This window comes from Lontra canadensis, unplaced genomic scaffold, assembly GCF_010015895.1.
Source record: "Lontra canadensis isolate GAN:19392208 unplaced genomic scaffold, GSC_riverotter_1.0 scaffold13, whole genome shotgun sequence".
Lineage (NCBI taxonomy): Eukaryota > Metazoa > Chordata > Mammalia > Carnivora > Mustelidae > Lontra > Lontra canadensis.
Window position 1 is genome coordinate 10,658,937 of NW_022631007.1, and position 19,886 is coordinate 10,678,822.

A 19,886-nucleotide genomic window follows, 5' to 3' on the forward strand; every position below is an offset into this window, starting at 1 on the left:
ATCTTAGGCTAATACAGTACTAGATTTTATTTTCCTGGTTTTTTTCCTTACATATTTAGGCTACTTATTAAAAATATTTAAATGTGTCTTTGTATGGGACTCCTGGGTGGCTCAGTCAGTTAAGTGTCCAGCTCTTCACTTCAGCTCAGGTCATGATCTCAGAGTCATGAGGTTGAGCCCCATATTGGGTTCCATGCTGGGTGTGGAGTCTGCTTAAGATTCTCTCCCTTTCTCTCTCTCCCTCAAAAAAAAAAAAGTGTCTTTTATGCCACATTTTTCCTTTTAAAGTTGTTTACACAGCACTGAAGAGTTATTTTTCTGAACCCTAAATGTCATCACTGTTTCAACCTCCAATACATTACAAAACACATTTCATATAAAATTCTAAGTCTTGAACATGGCCTGCGAGGTTATACATGATCTGTCCTGTCCATAGCCCTCAACTCATCTCTTGCTGCTTTCTTCCTTACTTATTGCTTTCAGATTTCACTGGCCTTCTAACTTGTCCTCAAAAACACCAGAAATAGTCCTGCCCTCGGTAAGGTTTTCTTGAATTTTAGTTTTTAGTATTTGTTTTCTTCCCTCTAATTTTCTTTTTGGGGGCCTATTGTTATATGTAAGTTAGATTTTCTTTTCCCATCTTCTGCTCCTCTGTATTTCTCACTTTCTTTTCATCCTTTTCAGCTCTTCAGTTCTTTCTTTTAATGGAAAAATATTTTAAATACTAAAGAATACACATATCCTCATAATACAGTTCAATGAGTTCTGACAGTATAAACACCCATATAACCATCACCTCTATTATCGTCCCAGAAACTGCCTCTGTGGCCTTTGAGTTCAACCCATGCCCCTGAGGCAACCACTGGTTTGATTTCTGTCAACATATATTAATTTTGCCAGTTCTTGAACTTCATAAAAATGAATCATACAGTGTGTATTCTTTTGTTTCTGCTTCTTTCGCTCAGCACATTTGTGATGTTTTTGTTTTTTGGGTGAATCAGTAACTGATTCCTTTTCATTATTGAGCAGCATTTCGTTGTATGAATATACCACAGTTTGTTTACTCATTATTATATTAATGGACATTTGGGTTGTTTCAGAACAGGACTATTAGGAACATTCCTGTACAAGTCTTTTTGTGGACAGATGTTTTCATTTCTCTTGGATAAATATGTAGGATTAGAATAGCTGGGTCAAAGGGTATATGTTTAACTTGGTAGGAATCTGCCAGACTATTTTCGAACGTGGTTGCCCATTTTACCCTCCCAGCAGCAGTATATTAGCATTTGTTTGCCACCATTAGGTGTTACCAGTTTCTTTAATATTCATTCCAGTGATAAAAGTGATGTTTTGTTATAAAATTATTTTTTTAAGTTTTTATTTATTTGAGAGAGAGAGATTGAGTGAGAGAGAGCACAAACCAGGGGAAGAAGCAGAGGGAGAAGCAGACTCCCTGCTGAGCAGGGAGCCTGATGTGAGGCTCCATGGCAGGACCCTGAGCTCATAACCTGAGCTGAAGGCAGATGCTTAACTGACGGAGCCACCCAGGCGCCTGTGTTTGTTATATTGTTAATATTTTCTCCCAGTTTTTGGCTTATCTTTTCTTTTTATTGATGGTATTTTTTGATGAATGGAAGCTTTTTTTTTTGATAATCTAATTTTCCATTATGTATCCCAATCTAAGAAATTATTTGCAAACTTCATGGTTATAAAGATACTCTGCTACACTTTTTTCCAGAAGCTATATGGTTTTAGGTTTTAGGTTTAGGTATGTGGTAGAACTCAGCTTAACCCTTTGTATGTGGTGTGAAGTAGTAGAGTTTGTTTAAATATGTGGATATCTAATAGTTCCATTACCATTTGTTTAAAAGACTATCCTTTCCCTACTGAATTGCCTTTGAGCCTTTGACATGTGATATGTTGATAGATTGTTCTGTTCTTTTCTATTTACCTATTCATCTTTCCTCATAGCTGTACCATAATATTTTTATTACTGAAGTTTATAGTCTTTGAAATTACGTTAATGAAGACCTAAAGTTTTGACCTCCCTTCTCTCCCCCTCACCACCAAGATTGTTTTGGATCTCTTGCATTTCTTTAAGACTGGGAGGATTCTAATTGGGATTGTGTTGAATCTCTTCAATTTGGAACAAATTAAAATCCTTAACAATACAAGTCTTATCTATAAGCATAGTACTGTTCTTCATTTATTTAGATTTTCTTTTAATTTTTCTCAGCAGCATTTTATAGATTTTAGTTCAGAGATTTTGTACATTTTTTTCTTAAATTCATTCCTATGTATATTTTTTGATGTATTGTAAGTGGTATGGTAAATTTCAATTTCTAATTGTGGCCAATATGTGGAAATACAATTGATTTTTTATATTAATGTTGAGTCCCGTAACCTTGTTTAAATCAGTTAGGTCTAGTAAAATAGATCGTCCTATAGAATTTTCTACATAGGAATCACATCATCTGAATAGAAACAATTTTACTTCTTCCTTTGTAACTTTCATGTTTTTTTCCCCCTGCTTTGTTTTTCTGCATTGGCTCTGATTTCCAGTTGGGTAGACCTTAGAGTGAACATCCTTCATTCCTGATCTTAGGGAAGTAGCATTTGGTTTATTCCTTGTTAATTAAAATTTTTCTTTCTTGCCTTGTCCTTTATTCATGTTGTGTTTATTTGCCCCTCTGAATTAATCTTCTAAAATTATTTTTTTTTCTTCATTTCTAATTTTTCCCTAGTTTGATTATTTCATTTCTGAGTTTCCTAATCCTTACATGTTTTATTCTTTTATATCTTACATAATTTTCTTAATGTTTTTTATCTCTTTTGAAATGATCTTTCTCTCTCTCTCTTTTTTTTTTTTTTTTTTTTTTTTTTTTTAAGAGCAAGGTTGGGAGGGCAGGAAGGGGCAGAGGAAGCGGGAAAGAGAAAATCCTAAACAGGCTCCATCCACACTCAGCACAGAGCCCAATGTGGGGCTTGATCTCACAGCCCTGAGATCATGACCTGAGCCAAAAATCGAGTCAAACACTTAACTAAGCCACTCAGGCGCCCCATAATTTTTCTTTTCTAATATCATATGGAATTTTGCTTTGATCCTTGTGTGTAGCTTATGTTTACTGAAATTAGTTTTCCTGAATTTTTGCAAAGAAGCTTATTTAGGATAGTTTTTCTAATTTCACTGCTCTCTAGAGCTTCCTCCTCTTTTGTGTTACAGAGTTTTAAACAAAATGGTGACTTATGATCCGAGATCTCCTAAGTCTGTTTACTTTCTTCCTTTTATTTGGGCTTTCTTTTTCCTTTGTTTCTGCCATATTAATTTGGATTCTGTGCCCAGCATTTTCATGCTTTGACCTAGAAGGAGTGTTAGTTTTAAGAGCTATTGGGGCTCCACCTGCTTCACTTCAAACTGGTGTAGCTGGTGACAGTGTATCTCTACCTGACTGTGTTTTGGGAGTGCGGGGGATGCTTTCTCACCTAGTTGTGTTGTATTTGTTGTCCATGCTAACCTGGTTAGTTGCTTTGTGTATTTTTATGAATTTATTTGGAAGAAATTAAATCATGGGCTGCCTCCATCTTAATAGAATCTTGGGTGTTTCTTAAGGGAAATACTTAAATATTTTTTCCTTGCAAAATATTTAATTTGAACATGATTCAGACCTTCATTTTGATAAAAGTCACCCATACACACTATTCAGAAAAAAATTATCAGATTAGTAACTCTTGGTTCTCTTTATTTCAGTGAGTCAATGGAAACAGAAGAAAAGACAGGTAGTGTGCTTGTAGGAAAGACGCCAGAAGTGGTAAGTGTGTTTTTTTAAGTTGAGTTTATCATTAATGTATATTCCCACAGTATATTTTAATTTATTTTAAAGTGTTACATATTTGCCTTTAAAGAGGTTTAATATTAAGTTTAATACTGTAGTCATTTAATAAAAATAGATCTTCTGTAAAAAGCTAAAATTTTGGACTGACTCTGGAAAGCATTTAACTTTGAAGATATCAAATCCTTGGATGCTTACAAAAGGTTGAACTCTGTCTAGAATAACTGAATTACTTGTCACAGGGTGAGACAAAAGTATGACCTCTAACAAATAAATGTCAACTTACTGTAGGGGGAGCACTTTAGTTGCCCTTGTTGTTTTTAGTATTCATAGTGAATGGAAGAAGGGGGTATTAGTAGTCTGTTGGATATAAATGTTCCTCTAACAAGACTTTTGATTTTTATACTCAGGTATGTAAACTATTCTTTACTTGGATGGCTTGTTATTTCATGAGATCATATATATGTGTTGATTAAATGTGCTTTTGATTTTCTAGTTTGGAGTAGGGAGTTTCTCGTCTTAACTATGAGTTTGTTCTGTATAAAAGAGTTTTTCTTGCGTATCATCAGTAATCAGTTACTTTATATTTTGAATTTTTTTAATATTAAAATGTTTTACATTGGAAGCTTGTTCAGAATGAATTGCATTCTTCCGTCAAACTGGTATCATATCTCAGTGGTAGCTATTAAAGAAATAAATCATTCTTTCTCTCAAATAAATGATATATGAGTTTTCTAGATCCTACTATTAAAATATAAGTTTGGGTGTGTGTATGGACTGTGAATTTCACTGGTCTAGGGCTGTTAAAATACAGTTGGCTTAGTGGATTTTAGTAATATATGAATTTTCATTCTGGTTTGTTTATTTATTTTGGCAGAGTCCAGAGCCCAAGGACCAAACTTTGAAAATGATTAAAATTTTAAGTGGTGAAATGGCTATTGAGTTACATCTACAGTTCTTAATACGAAATAATAACACAGATCTCATGATTCTAAAAAACACAAAGGTAGGAAATTCATCTATAACAGAGGCTTTCTTCTTGTATTTATTTCTTTGTTGAATATTAATACAATTTTTTAAATTACTTATTTTTTTTAAAATGTGATCAATTTTTTTAAGTTTTTTTTTTGTTTGTTTTAGATTTTAGTTTTTTATTTGACACAGAGATAGATCACGAGTAGGCAGAGAGGCAGCAGAGAGAGAGGGCACTGAGCAGAGAGCCTGACGTGGGGCTCGATCCCATGACCCTGAGATCATGACGTGAGCCAAAGGCAGAGGCTTAACCCATTGAGCCACCCAGGTGCCCCCAATTACTTCTTTCTTTTTTTTTAGTTAAGATTTTGTTTATTTATTTGATAGAGATCACAAGTGGTCAGAGAGGCACACACAGAGAGAGAGGAAGGGAAGCAAGCTCCCCGCCGAGCAGAGAGCCTGATGCGGGGCTCAATCCCAGGACCCTGGGATCATGACCTGAGCGGAAGGCAGAGGCTTTAACCCACTGAGCCACCCAGGCACCCCCTAATTACTTATTTCTTATTGAATACTTTGTTGCATTTTATTTTGATCAAGAAAATAACTTTTAAAAAATATAATGAAGGGAGAAACCCTTGAATTTGTTGAAAAGAGAGGGAATTAATATCTATTGAGCTCCTGTTTTTGTGTTCACCTTCCTTGGGAAGTTTAGTGGTGTTTGTTTTATTTTCATTTTTTTAGCTACCTTTTTATTTTAATACATATTTGTAGCACTTGGACAGATGGCACGGTCAGAACATTAATATATGTTTGTTTATGTGTCTTTTTTCCCATTGAACTGCAAATTCCTTGAGTGCAGAGGTTCTTACCTCGATATTTTTATAACCTTTGTTGAGATATTGATCCTAACAATTACTAATAATAATTTGAATCTTTGACCAAGTAATATTTTTATCTGGTTCAAAAAATGTTTTAATATGAAAAGATTTATAGTATGAAAAATATTCATTTTCCTGCCTTCTGCCTTAACTACCCAGTACCCTTTTCTTTTGTAGCTATGTATTATTTGTAGCTGTATATTATTTCATTATATCGTTGTTTGCTTAAAACATGAAATCATACTTACAAATGGCACATGGACACAGAATTACACAATGTGTTTTTCCAACAATTATTTGAAGCTACTCTTTATAATATAGTTTTATTAAAAATAAAATCACTTTGGTGACTGCCATAAGTACAGAGCGAGGAGAGGTGGGGCACTGCTCTTCAGGTTACCCTGATACCTTGGAGACCTATAGAAAAGATGCTGAAGAGAAATGGCAAATTAAACTATTCAAAAACAGAAAATCTACTACCTAAATTTCTGCCTAAAATATACTGATCTCAAGTTAAGACCACAGATAAGACTCTGACTTGTTTGTTTTTATAAACTACCTGTTTAATCTTTATATAGAAACATCCAAGATTCATGGTTTAAATATCAGTTCAGTTTATTAATATTTTCTTCACAAAACAGGGTCTCTGATTATATATCTCCATACTTTGTCATGATAAAAACCTATTTATTTTTGTAGGATGCAGTACGGAATTCTGTGTGTCATACAGCAACCGTTATAGCAAACTCTTTTATGCACTGTGGGACTACCAGTGACCAGTTTCTTAGGTAAATATATTGGAAGGTTTCCCCTTGGGTTTATATTCATCTTTAATAGAGACTGTTGACGTTGTTACATGGATGTGCAGAGCTTCCCTTGCCTACTTGTCCTGAATTTTATTTTATTTTATTTATTTTTAAAAGATTTTATTTATTTGACAGGCAGAGCTCACAAGTAGGCAGAGAGGCAGGCAGGAAAAGAGAGGGGGAGGCAGGCAGGAAAAGAGAGGGGGAAGCAGGCTCCTTGCTGAGCTGAGCCCCTATGTGGGGCTCCATCCCAGGACCCTAGGATCATGACCGGGAGCTGAAGGCAGAGGCTTTAACCCACTGAGCCACCCAGGCGCCCCTGTCCTGAATTTTAAATTCTATTTTTGTTATTTTATACATTTTTTTTCCAGAGATGTGTTTACTTATTATTTTAAAGAGAGAGAGTGCGCGTGCCATGTGCACAAGTGGGGCAAGAGGAGATGGGGAGAGAAAGGGAATACCTAACAGACTCCCTGTTGAGCACAGAGCCCAGTGCAGAGCTGAATCCCACAACCCTGAGATCATGACCTGGGACAAAATCAGGAGTTGGACACTCAACTGACTGAGCCATCCAGGCTCCCCTATACCTTTTTTATTGCGTATGTCTGCTTGTTTTAAGTTAAAATCAGTTACCTTTTTTAGTGAGCTAAATTATAGGCTTTTGCATGAAATATATTAATATAATTCTGCTTTTGTTCATAATTAAATTACATATCATGCATTTTTTTAAAGTCTTCAGAATACTAAGAACTTAGGAGGTAAAATAGAATGAGCAGTAACTTGAGCTCCATGAAGTAAAATGATTTATAATAGTTCAAGGTAAAATTTTAATGCTTTGACTTTAGTGTTACAAAAAAAGCTTTATGGAATGCATTTCAATAGTATTGCTGAATTTTCTTTTCTTACAGAGATAACTTGGAATGGTTGGCCAGGGCCACTAACTGGGCAAAATTTACAGCTACAGCCAGTCTGGGTGTAATTCATAAGGTAAAATATACTGATCAGTATGAACAGAAGCAATATTTCTGGAGTCAAAAAAATAAAAGTCAAAAAAATAAAAGAAAAAGTTTACTGTAAATCATTCACAAGTACATTTTGTTAAATCGGATTAGTCTTCTTATAGGAAAGAATAAAGTAAATAAATTAAAATACCCATGTTTTGTTTTTAGTTTTTAGTTTTTATTTGTCAGAGAGAGAGCACACACAAGCAGGGGGAATAGCAGGCAGAGGGAGATGCAGGCTCCCTGCTGAGCAGAAAGCCTGATGTAGAACTTGATCCCAGGTCCCTGGATCATGATCTGAGCTGAAGGCAGATGCTTAACGGACTGAGCCACCCAGGCATCCCCCTATGTGTTTGTTTTTAGTAGAAGGTAGAAATCCTTTTCCTATGAAGATGACATTTCTCAAAGGATGAATTGAAATAAGTTATTTGCATAGTCTAAGATTAATTTAGAGAAATGTTATAAAAGAAAGGAAAAAATTAAAGCACTTGTTTCTAACAAAGATGTAATTGGGTCTTTTAAAATTCTCCTCTCATTTGAGTTACAAAGTTATTTAGAGGAGACACCCATTTCCTCCTCTTTTAGAAAGTGAATTTTCTAGAAAGAAGACAATAGTCATAGAAAATACATATTTTTTACTCTCACTTTCTCTTACACTTTTGTTGTGGTTCAAATTTACAGGGTCATGAGAAAGAAGCATTACAGTTAATGGCAACCTATCTTCCCAAGGACACCTCTCCGGGATCAGCCTATCAGGAAGGTGGAGGTCTCTATGCATTAGGTCTCATTCATGCCAATCATGGTGGTGATATAATTGACTATCTGCTTAACCAGCTTAAGAATGCCAGCAATGATGTAAGTATTTGATTGAAAAACTAATTTCTATTACTTAAGAGTCCAGGAAAACATACTTGCCAAATTATTTTAGTGAATAGAAATCTTGTAGGATTTTGAAATTCCAAAAATAGAACTATTCTTAAGGAATTATTTTTTTTAAGATTATTTTCTTTCTTTCTCTCTAAACTAAAATTGTGCTTCTCAGTCCTTTAAACCTTGTATGTGACAAGCAGAATAAAGTACCATATATTTGTAAAATATGTATTGTATTTCCACACTTAAGAGTCTTGGAATGTTATAACTGTAAGTGACCTTAGTAATCATTTAGTCTAATTTTGTTATTTTATAGGAAACTAAGTCCCAAAGAAGTACATAACTCTCTCAGGAACCAGAATTCTTGATTATTTGCTATTCTATATTTTTTAAATGTAATTCTTTTGGAAAAACTTACTAAGCAACTTGTTCTTACTTTACAGAACCTTGAAATAGGATTTTGATTTTAGACTTTAGCTTTTATGTTAGAGTAGACTCTTCTTTAAAAGGCTATTAGGAGAGTAGGTAAATAAGCCAGACAACTTCGTCCTTTGATTTTAGTGAAAATATTGAGGCCAGTAGGATCATCTGTCTTACCTAATAAGCTCCTTATCCACAAATACTATGTACATTTATTTATATCTCTGCCTCATTTCCTCTGGTCTCAGATACAGCTTTTCTTATCAGACAAAGCTCCTGTGGTTGTCAGCAATAAAAACTTCTACTGATTAACTTCAAACAAGGAGTTTATAGAAAGTAGCTTTTATAATTAAAGGAAAAGCAGATAAACCAATTCTTGCAAAAGTTAAGAGCCAGGACAGTTTTAGGGATCTAGATAACAGGAACTAAGGAATCATCTCTCTAGGGCCCTACTGTCAGATGAATGAACTTGAAATGGTTTTGGGTCACTTCACTAAGGAAAGATTAAGATTTTAGTGAAAGAGCATCTGAGTAGTCTGTTTTGGGTCACAGTCCCACAGTTTGGGTAGGGGAAGGTGGGTGCTTATTAAATGGCAATTCCACCAAGACTAACCAATGAGAGAGGAGTATTTTCCGAGCAAGATTATGTGCTGTCACCTATAAATGGAGATTGTGCACTCAAAAATGACATGACTGCTAAAGTGTCCCTCTTGAAATAAAGACCTACTTTTGCCCTTGACCCCATTTTTTCCACTTCCTTACAACGATGGTCTGTTAGATACCCTTTTCTCCTCTCTTCAGGCTCCTTCCCCTCAGCCTGTAAGTATATTCAGGCCTCACCTATCCTAAAAAAAAAAAAATCTTTCTTTGACCCTTGCTTCTCCCTCTTAGTTATCATATTTCTCCCCTTCTCATGTAAACTTACTGAAAAAGAGCTGTACCTTCTCCCTCCACTTTCGTACTTTCATTCATTTCTCAACTTATTATTATTTTGTATCAGCAAGCATCATTCTTTTGAAACTGAAATTGCCAGGGTTACCACTGGCTATCTGGTTCGCAAATACTTTGCTCATTCTCACTAGGTCAACTGCTCTGCGTGTTTAATATCAATATATTTTTAAATCAGAATAAAAGCTTGGACTTTTAAGTACAGTGTTCTGAATCATCCGAGCCCATGCTTTTTCCCTAGATTGTTCGACATGGTGGCAGTCTGGGCCTTGGTTTGGCTGCCATGGGGACTGCGCGCCAGGATGTGTATGATTTGCTAAAAACAAACCTTTATCAAGATGATGCTGTGACAGGTAAGTGATTCTTTCCAGAGACAAGAAACTAGGATTAATGAATGTAACTTTATTTATTTTCTATTTATATTTTGTAGCCTCTTAAAAATCTAATAGATTACTTGTAGAAGGGAGTGGATTTTGCCCTGTTTGTCAAATTCATAAAAATAGGTTTTGTGATACATAGATTTTAAAAATGACATATCCTGTGTATCTGTCTATATAACTGACTTTTGCAAATAGAAATTTATTAGAGTGACCTACTTGATACTAACTCTCAGAGCTATCTATACTGCATGGTGATAATGTAGAATAATGTCATTATGTCTCCTTTGAAATCGTTGTAGGATTTGATGAGGTAATCTATTAAGATTTAAAAGGAAAATAGCTATAAATATGTGGATGTGCTTTTTATCAAATGGTTTGAAAAAAATGCTACCAGAACTAATGGTTGTTTTGATATGTGATGATAATAAGTGCCACTTCCAGTAAGCTATCTTTCATTGATTTTAGATACATAATTTTTATTTTTTAATGTTTACTTTTTACTCACTAGGTGAAGCAGCTGGCCTGGCCCTAGGTTTGGTTATGTTGGGCTCTAAAAATGCCCAGGCTATTGAGGACATGGTCGGTTATGCACAGGAAACTCAACATGAGAAGATTCTGCGCGGTCTTGCAGTTGGCATAGCATTAGTAATGTATGGGAGGATGGAGGAAGCTGATGCTCTCATTGAATCTCTGTGCCGGGATAAGGTGAGAAGATACATAGTTTATCCTTTTCTCCCTGTAGGTCGTCACACCCTGTTTATCACCAGCATTTAGAGAAGCACTTTCATTAGAAATTATCTCTGTTCCCATCAGAACACCTAGCTACACATGTTGATAAAACTTCTTGGAATATATATAAAGCCTAATGGAACGTAGGAAAGGAGAGCACTGATTAGAACAGGTTAATAGAACTAATGTGAGAATTTTAAATTAAGACTTCAGATCAGTAATTTTCAGATAAACAGATCCAAAGAAGTTCTTTAGAAATTTACAAGTTGATTGCTTTTAGAACTAATATTTTTGGAATTACTTCATAACCGTTTAATAAGATATAAAGTTTACCTCATTGTTTTTTCATCAAAAACCAGTGCCAATCTCTATACTTATTTATCTGGGTGAGTTTTTTTCATTGCTTTTTTTATTTTATTTGGATAGTGGTATTGTGTGTGGTGGGTAGTCAGTGGTAGCTAATGCTGTCCTCTATAGTCTGGTAAAAAGAATCACTGTTAATAGTTAAATGACAAAACTTCTCATTATTTTGCTCAGCTCTCAGATGTCATATCTGCTCCCCTCAGCCCCCAAGAATTAAGTAAGCAAGTTACAATGTAGAATTAGAAGCAAGCTTCTTTGTTACTTGTTTAATACATGGAAGCTGAGTATGAGAAGGTAGTTAGTGTTGGTATTGGACTTGAGTTGATACTTCTAGTGAGTGTAAGGCAGTACAGGCACATTGCATAGATCTTCGGGAATTAAAAAGAGTTAATTCCTCCTGTATTTAAGAGTTTGTATTTCCACATTCATTTAGAAAATTACTAACCCCAAAATCATTCTTCTCATTTCTTACCTAAAACCAACTCTCCTGGTGGATGTAGCTGTGCCAGTTAGACTGTAGAAGTCACTGTCTGAAATGACGATTTGTTGATTGATGTAGATTATTCTTCTTAGGACCCAATTCTTCGACGATCTGGAATGTACACCGTAGCCATGGCTTACTGTGGCTCGGGTAACAACAAAGCTATTCGACGCCTGCTCCACGTTGCTGTAAGTACTCTTCCTGGAGTAGAGGTAGAAAGGACAGTTTGCAGATGGACAGTAAATGTCTAGGCTGCTGCAGCACCCACACTGCATGACTAGCACGAGTGATGTCAGGTTCAGATTCTCACTAACTGGACACAATCAGCTATAACCTAAGCGCCAAGTATAGAACAGAAAAACAGTATGTCAGTACAAATAGAAGTCCTTAAAATCACTCAGGGGCAACTTCTGAAAACCAGCTCCAAAGGGCACCCTCATTTCTAAGGGACAAGACCATGTGAGTATGTGCAGCTACGCTAGGAGAGGGAAATCTAATGAACAATAAAAACCACTTCTTTTTATAGCCTGTGAATTTAGCTTCCAGGTATCTCTAGGGAACATACCCTATTACAAGAGCTACCTTGCACAGGAAAGCCAATGCCCATGTTTTCCAACAGGCTTTTCCCATTCCTAGTCCTCCCAACCCAGATAGAGTTTATGAACAATAGTTGCCTGGTAATGCAATGGACACCGTCCATATGTCTTAACTTAGTAGGTTTCTACCATCTTGGTTCCAGGAGAAGGTAAACCTCAGGTCATCTTCCCATGCAGAAAAGGTTTAGAACTATTACTATCTTCTTCCTAGAGATATGCACCTCTCATAGTATTTATTATTAATTTATTTTTTATCAGTACAGCATGTGGTATGTTGTAAATTGTGGATGTTTGTGTTTTGCTTGAATTTAGAACATACTTTTTTTTTAAAACACTGAAGGAATGGTTAGATTTTCAGTGTAGCCTGCAAAAGGCATAGTGCAGCTGAAATAATCTTTGGAAGTAGTCCTGGTTCTTAAACTTCACCAAGCTTAAAGGGCTTCCACGTTCTGAAATAGGGTATTTCAGATGAGTTTTTCCCAAGATGAGGGAAGACATTCTAATATTAATGAGGTCTGATTTACATTTGAATGATGTGAGCCTCTCATATCAGTTATTCTAGTAATAGAATGCATGGTATAATGTAATCATCCTTTAAAATTTTTCCTAGGTAAGTGATGTCAATGATGATGTCCGGAGGGCAGCAGTAGAATCACTTGGGTTCATTCTGTTCAGGTAATAATTTCTAACTTCTGGTTCTCTTTATAGTCCTTTTTTTTTTTTTAAATAGTAACTAAACAGAAACTAAATATCTGAGGGATATATCTAGGTTTAGAGTGAAGACCATTTAACAATAAGATTAGTATTGTTGATCTGAAAAAGAAGCAAGTGTGTCTTGAGAGTCCAAGAACCTATTTGGAAAAGTAGTGAAATGACTTTATTATTTCTGTTTGTTTTTTGTTTTTTGTTTTTTTCATAACATTCCCTGTGTTTGCTTAAATTTTTAAATCCAAATAGCATGTTTAGTACTCCTCTTTCCATACACATTGGTAATTCAAATGGGGTCTTGTATCTAACATAGGGTTGTAGAGTTCTTGAAGCTCTTTAATGAGAATGAAAGGTAATAAGCTTTGTTTCAATGCAGAAGGGTGAAAGTTTTGCAGATTTAAGAAAACAGTTTTGGACTTGAGATTTGGAGATGCCCTCGGCACAGGATAGTTGTGATTAAGAGGACGTACTCTGAAACCAGTTTGCTGGGATTGAATCCTGGCTCTGCCACTTCAAGCTGAGTGACTTTGGGCTAACAAGCCTTTTTGAGCCTCCAATTTCTCATCTGTAAAATGGGTGTAACAATATTACCTATTTAAGAAGTGTGTTTTTGGGGTGCCTGGGATTGAGTAGGAGGGCTCCCTGCTTAGCAGGGTGTCTGCTTCTCCCTCTTCCCCCTCTTCTACTGCCCTTCCCCCTGCTTGTGCTATTTCTCTCTCTCTCTCTCTCAAATAAATAAATCTTGGGGGGAAAAAAAGAAGTGTGTTTTGGATGAGTAACTGAATTAATACCTAAAGCCCTTAGAACAGCCTCTGGCACTAAGTGTTATTTAAGCGTATCACAGTAGTGGTAACTCTAACAGTGGTGGCAGATGCAGTAGTACTTCTTGCAGCTCTTACTGTCTGCTTATCTCCAATCTTAAGTACCATTGTTTCTTCTGGTTAAGATACTTTATATTAAAATCTAGCAAAGGCAAATTAAAAGTACTTCTTTTAGCTCTATTTGGACACTGCTTATTGTAGCTCATTTGTGATGGAATTATACAAAAAAATAAGTTCCCAAGGTACATGTTAGATGAGATAGTTAGATGAATCTCACTCATGTCCTTTTAATCTCTGGGGTAGATTGTCTCCCACATTCCTGGGAGTGGACTTTGTTATAAAGGTCATAATACAGTTCAACAAAGATTGAACATCCATTGTGAACTGGCTACAGGAACTTCTTCGTAACATCTTAGATAGGAAGTTACTCCATTTATCAAGAAGTTACCAGATAGGCTCTAAGATATTTTACTCCTCTGTGGATAAAAATTTTGAATAAAACAGTGAAGTACAGACCTATATGATATGGTAGTCAGGTTTCTCCTTACACCAGTTTTGTTGAATAAGGTTGTTCAGCCACATGCCAATTGGCTCCTTCATTGTGTTGTTCTCTAAACCTCATTTGTTCATCTTGTTCACAGAGACACTAGAAAGCCTTCACTAATTCTAAAGACAGTATTTACACAGATCTTCTAGTCTGATACCTCCAAAACAAGATAAGTGATTAGTTGGTTATTATTGTTTTTGTAATCCATAGAAGTGTCATATCGATTCTTTTTCTAAGGTATGACAAAACCTATGTTCCTTAAGCTGTTCCACATTTTTTTAAAAGATCTGCAGTAGACTCCACACTTAGTTTCTTGAGTCCTCTTACTGTTTTTGAACATAGACTATTTAGCCACTTGTAGTCTTTTTGTACCTTTGCCATTCTCTTATTTTTTCTCAGATTTGTCAGCAGTGGTTCCATAACTACAACCACAAGTTCTCTTTCAGGGAGGTGATTCATTTAGCTTACAGAGCTGAACTCATTTAAGCCAGCTAGTCTTTGTACCTGTTTTACATTTTTTTTTTTTTAAATTGTATTTCTTTATTTGAGAGAGAGAGAGAAAGCACAAGCAGGAGGGTCAGAGAGAGAGAGAAAGTCTGAAGCAGAGCCTGTGGCAGTTGGGTGGGGGGCGGTGGAGCCTGATGCAGGGCTTGATCTCATGACCTTGAGATCACAGCCTGAGCCGAAACCAAGAGTCGGCAGCTTAACCAACTGCCACCTGGGTGCCCCAACCTGTTTTTCATTTTGATCAAGCTTTACAACATTACTTTTTACCTTTCTGGTCCAAATATCATTCTCCTAAGGGGGGAAAAATAAGTAAAAATAGAAGTTGGATAGTTCTGTTTTCTCCCTGTCAATTTTTTGGTGTATTATTTTAGCCAAACTATGACCCTGATCTTTCACTGATTTTGCTCTGGAGTTTAGATCCAAGGATGGGAGTGCTGTTGGGGGAGGGGAGGGTGTGTGGAGTATTATTGCTATCCAGAGAGGGTTTTTTGTTTTAATTCTTATCAGAGAACTAGATAATTTTGATTTAGAAAGTGTATTTTTCTAGGGGTACCTTTAGTAACTACTGGTTTGTGTGAACAATCCACTCATGATGGGCTCTTCCTTTGTTTTGCTTCTATATTGTCAGTTACTAATTCCTCTTGGTGATTTTATATTTCATATCCTATATATCAGTGGCATGGTGTATATATTCTGCTACAGAGGAAGCTGAGCTTTTTTTGAAAACTGTTTTTCTTCCCTTTTTAACCTGATAGCGCTTTGCTCTCCAGTTAACATTCAATTCTGCCTTTGCTTTTCCTGTAGCTCACACTCATGCTAAATTCCCATTTTTGTCAGCAGATGTCTCCCATGAGCTGCTTAAAAGTCTAAAGGTTTTTCTTAGTTTTTGTTTTGTTTTTTTTTTTAACTACCTAGACTGGTGAGATCCAGCTAATGAGTGGTTCTAAATGCTTGTTATTTCTAAGGGACTATTCTGAGTTCTGTTTTTCATAATATGACTCTTTATAAGTAGAAGAAACTGGACTTTAGGGATGATTTTGTCTGAAAGTTATAGATTTCTAGATGAAAAAAATTAAATGTAATCAATTAGGAGTTGCAATTGAAACCAAATTCTCAAAATTCTCAAAATTTTAGATTAGTGCCGTTTCCTGTGGCTGAGAATTTTTAAAGGTGGAAGAAGCTTAGAAATATTTTTTTTTAAAAAAGAAGGAAATTGAAAAAAAAAAGAAGAAGAAGGAAATTGAATTCCAAAATAGTTAATAAAATTTCTCATTGTCATAGGACTAAATGGTACAACTGAAATTCAAAACAGATCTCATTATAGACCAACGCTTTCTACAACATGCCTTTCCATCAGAGTACTATGTTCCTAAGCAGCTCTCATAGAACATTTTTATTCTCAAATTTTCTCATTACCTTTAACATTTGGAAAGTTTCTGTCCTGTCTCTTAAGAACAGTAAATGTTTTCTGATGCACCATCGTTTACTTTCTTAGAATGTGCTCCATTTTACCATTTCTTCCCTTTTAGATGTCACATATTACTTTTTTTTTTTTTTTTTAAGATTTTATTTATTTACTTGACAGACAGAGCTCACAAGTAGGCAGAGAGCCAGGCACAGAGAGAGGAGGGCGCAGGCTCTCTGCTGAGCAGAGAACCCAATGTGGGGCTCGATTCCAGGACCCTGGGATCATGACCTGAGCCGAAGGCAGAGGCTTTAACCAACTGAGCCATCCAGGCGCCCCATACATATTACTTTTAAAATAACTGCAGACATTTGACCTTCTTGAACCATAATATATATTTTTTTATTAACATATATTATTTGCTTCAGGGGTATAGGTCTGTGAATCATCAGCCTTACACAATTCACAGCACATCACAATTCAAAGCACATACCCTCCCCATTGTCCGTAATGCAGCCACCCTCTCCCTCCCTCCCCACCCCCCAGCAATCCTCAGTTTGTTTCCTGAGATTAAGGGTCTCTTATGGTTTGTCTCCCTCCCCAGTCCCATCTCGTTTCATTTCTTTCCCCTCCCCCCCCAGGACCCCCCGGCCTGTCTCTCAAATTCCTCATATCAGAGAGATCATATGGTAATTGTCTTTCTCTGATTGACTTATTTCGCTCAGCATCATACCCTCCAGTTCCATCCACGTCGTTGTAAATGACAAGATTTCGGGTTTTTTGATGGCTGCGTAGTATTCCGTGGTATATATGTACCACATCTTCTTTATCCATTCATCTGTTGATGGACATCTAGGCTCTTTCCACAGTTTGGCTATTGTGGGCATTGCTGCTATAAACATTGAGGTGCATGTGCCCCTTCGGATCACTACATTTGTATCTTTAGGGTAAATAGTAGTGTGGTTGCTGGGTCATAGGGTAGCTCTATTTTCAACTTTGAGGAACCTCCATACTGTTTTCTAGAGTGGCTGCACCAGCTTTGCATTCCCACCAACAGTGTAGGAGGGTTCATCTTTCTCCGCATCCTTGTCAACATCTGTCATTTCCTGACTTGTAAATTTTAGCCATTCTGACTGGTGTGAAGGGGGTATCTCACTGTGGTTTTGATTTGTATTTCCCTGATGCTAAATGATGTTGAGCACTTTTTCATGTGTCTGTTGGCCATTTGGATGTCTTCTTTGCAGAAATGTCTGTTGAACCATGACTTTTTAAATCTTCTTTTTAAGTCTACTTATTGGACGTGAATACTGAAAACATGTGGGTAAACATGTATTTGTACTTCAACTTAGATGAAATTGTCTTGCGGGAAACTAACAGTTCTCATGTCTGTTATCTTCTTTACTCTCAGGTAGTCCAGGGAGTTACAGTATTTTCACTGTTTCTTTCTACTGAGATTTTTGTGTTATTTGTTCATAATATATAAGATAAATATTGAGAATTAAGTTAAAAAACATTTTTGCCATGGCGAAATGAATCTAGAACATTTTTTGTGTAATAAATAGGTGATTATTAGGCCCATTGTTATCTGTCCAGTAGGAGATTTTATTATAGCTGTAGTTATAACTATTATAACTCTTTTTATAGTACTGTGTTTGGCATTAACTGAAACTCAGTTGGAACTGAACATAGTATGAACTATTTTAACTTGACATTGGAAAGGAAAGTGAAGAAAGTAGTTAAAAGAAGCATTGGTCTTTACATACTTGTTGAGATTAAGTTTCTATAGTGATCTGATACAAACTTTTTTTTTAAAGATTCTACTTTATTTATTTATTCATTTTAGAGAGAAAGCATGGGAGCATGAGTTGGGGTGAGGGGCATAGGGAAAAGGAAAAAGACTCTCAGGCAGACTCTGTGCTGACTGCAGAGCCCAATGTGGGGCCTGATCTCCTGACCCTGAGATCATGACCTGAGCCAAAATCAAGAGTCAGACCATTAACCAAATGAGCCACTCAGGTGCCCCTGATGTAGATCTTTCTTAAAATTAGACAATCCTGGTCATCTCTGCTATGACTTAAGCTCTTAAAATATAAAACTGGATATTTCTCAATGTATACATTAATATGCTTTCAGACATGAATGGATCTTGCAAGATGTGAGGGAGATTCTCGGCACAGACTTTTTTATACCATAGAGAAATGGGTTCCTTGAATAAAAAACGTTGCACCATCGTAGATGCTTAGAATTTGAAGGAACCCCGAGCAGTTAGTTACTACCAAATGTGTGATTCATCTTTACAATATTACCACTCACGATTTTGTATCAATTCAATACATACTCTCTGTATTCTACCTCAGTGTCTTTGTGTCTGTGTTCTTGATGCTATAATTTCCTTACTTTAATTTTGTCTTTTCACTCTTTTTCTATACCTTTGTTTTCTCCTTTGCTAATGAATGATAAATATAAAAGCAAATGAAAGGTTTTTTAAAAATTATTTTTCTAAAGGGATACAGTTCTACTCTTTTTCTATGAAGTTAAAACTAGTCTTTTGGTTGCTATTGGTGTGGTTAACTTCTGAGATTTGCTTTAAAATTATAGATTTCTTAAAACTATTGTGAAATAGAATCAGTTGTGTATCAAAGTGGCAAAAGTTGGTACTATGTTGTACTTTTTCAGAAATAGTTTATATTAGAACTGTATCTCATTTTCTAGACGTACTAGAATATTTCTTATTACCTAGAGAAAGATCTCTCAGCAGACTATAAGCAAAGATTTTTTTCCCCAGGAATTGATGCTGACTAGTTTAAGGGTCTTACAGTTAATTTTGTAGGTATGTGTTTGTTTAAGCACATACACTAATTTGGAAGCAGTATAGAGCATGTGAGAAGGTAGTCCGTTTACTCTAGTTTGTCTCAGGGTGGAGTTTGGCAGTGTGTGTGCCATCTTTAGTATTTAGACTTCTGGAACAATTATATATGCCTTCAGATATATAAGGTGCAGTTTGGAATACTGTTAAAGTGACATCAGAAAACTTAATCTTATGTGACTTGGCAATAATATAAATCTTAATATATGTCAAACTCATCATATTAGAGACTAGAACCAAAATAGATAAGTTTTACTTCATGAATTAAATTAGGGGTGCCTGGGTGGCTCAGTCATTGGGCCTCTGCCTTCGACTCAGGTCATGATCCCAGGGTTCTGGGATCAAGCCCTGCATCGGGCTCCCTGCCCAGCAGTAAGCCTGCTTCTCCCTGTTCCACTCCCCCTGCTTGTATTTCCTCTTTCGCTGTCTCCCTCTCTATCAAATAAATAAATAAAATCTTTTAAAAAACAAAAGAATTTTTTTGCATATCTGAACTGTGCCACACTTCATGCTGCTGAAAAATCTTAGACTGCTGGGGGGAATTCCATACCTAAAGCTTTGAGATTTCGAGATTAAATTTGTAAGGTATACTCTTTCTGGCAGATGACACAGAGCCCATAAGGTCTATGTTCTAACTATGTCTTAGGAAAGGATTCTGCCATTTGGAGAATATATATTTGGTTCACTTATGCTGAGTTTCTCCATAGCCAACACATTTCTTTTTTTTTTTTTTTTTTTTTTTTTTTTTTTTTTTTTTT

General features: G+C 35.9%; 1 protein-coding gene across 1 annotated transcript in view; it reads left to right on the forward strand.

The window, feature by feature from the left end:
• PSMD1 (proteasome 26S subunit, non-ATPase 1) overlaps window positions 1-19,886 on the forward strand; it is a 91,440-nt gene that overhangs the window by 14,187 nt on the left and 57,367 nt on the right. The window contains exons 8-16 of the mRNA XM_032857474.1: window positions 3,749-3,809; window positions 4,708-4,836; window positions 6,380-6,468; window positions 7,395-7,473; window positions 8,169-8,342; window positions 9,967-10,078; window positions 10,614-10,810; window positions 11,771-11,866; window positions 12,885-12,949. Of these exons, the coding sequence (XP_032713365.1) occupies window positions 3,749-3,809; window positions 4,708-4,836; window positions 6,380-6,468; window positions 7,395-7,473; window positions 8,169-8,342; window positions 9,967-10,078; window positions 10,614-10,810; window positions 11,771-11,866; window positions 12,885-12,949 (1,002 nt within the window). The remainder of the gene's footprint in view (window positions 1-3,748; window positions 3,810-4,707; window positions 4,837-6,379; window positions 6,469-7,394; window positions 7,474-8,168; window positions 8,343-9,966; window positions 10,079-10,613; window positions 10,811-11,770; window positions 11,867-12,884; window positions 12,950-19,886) is intronic.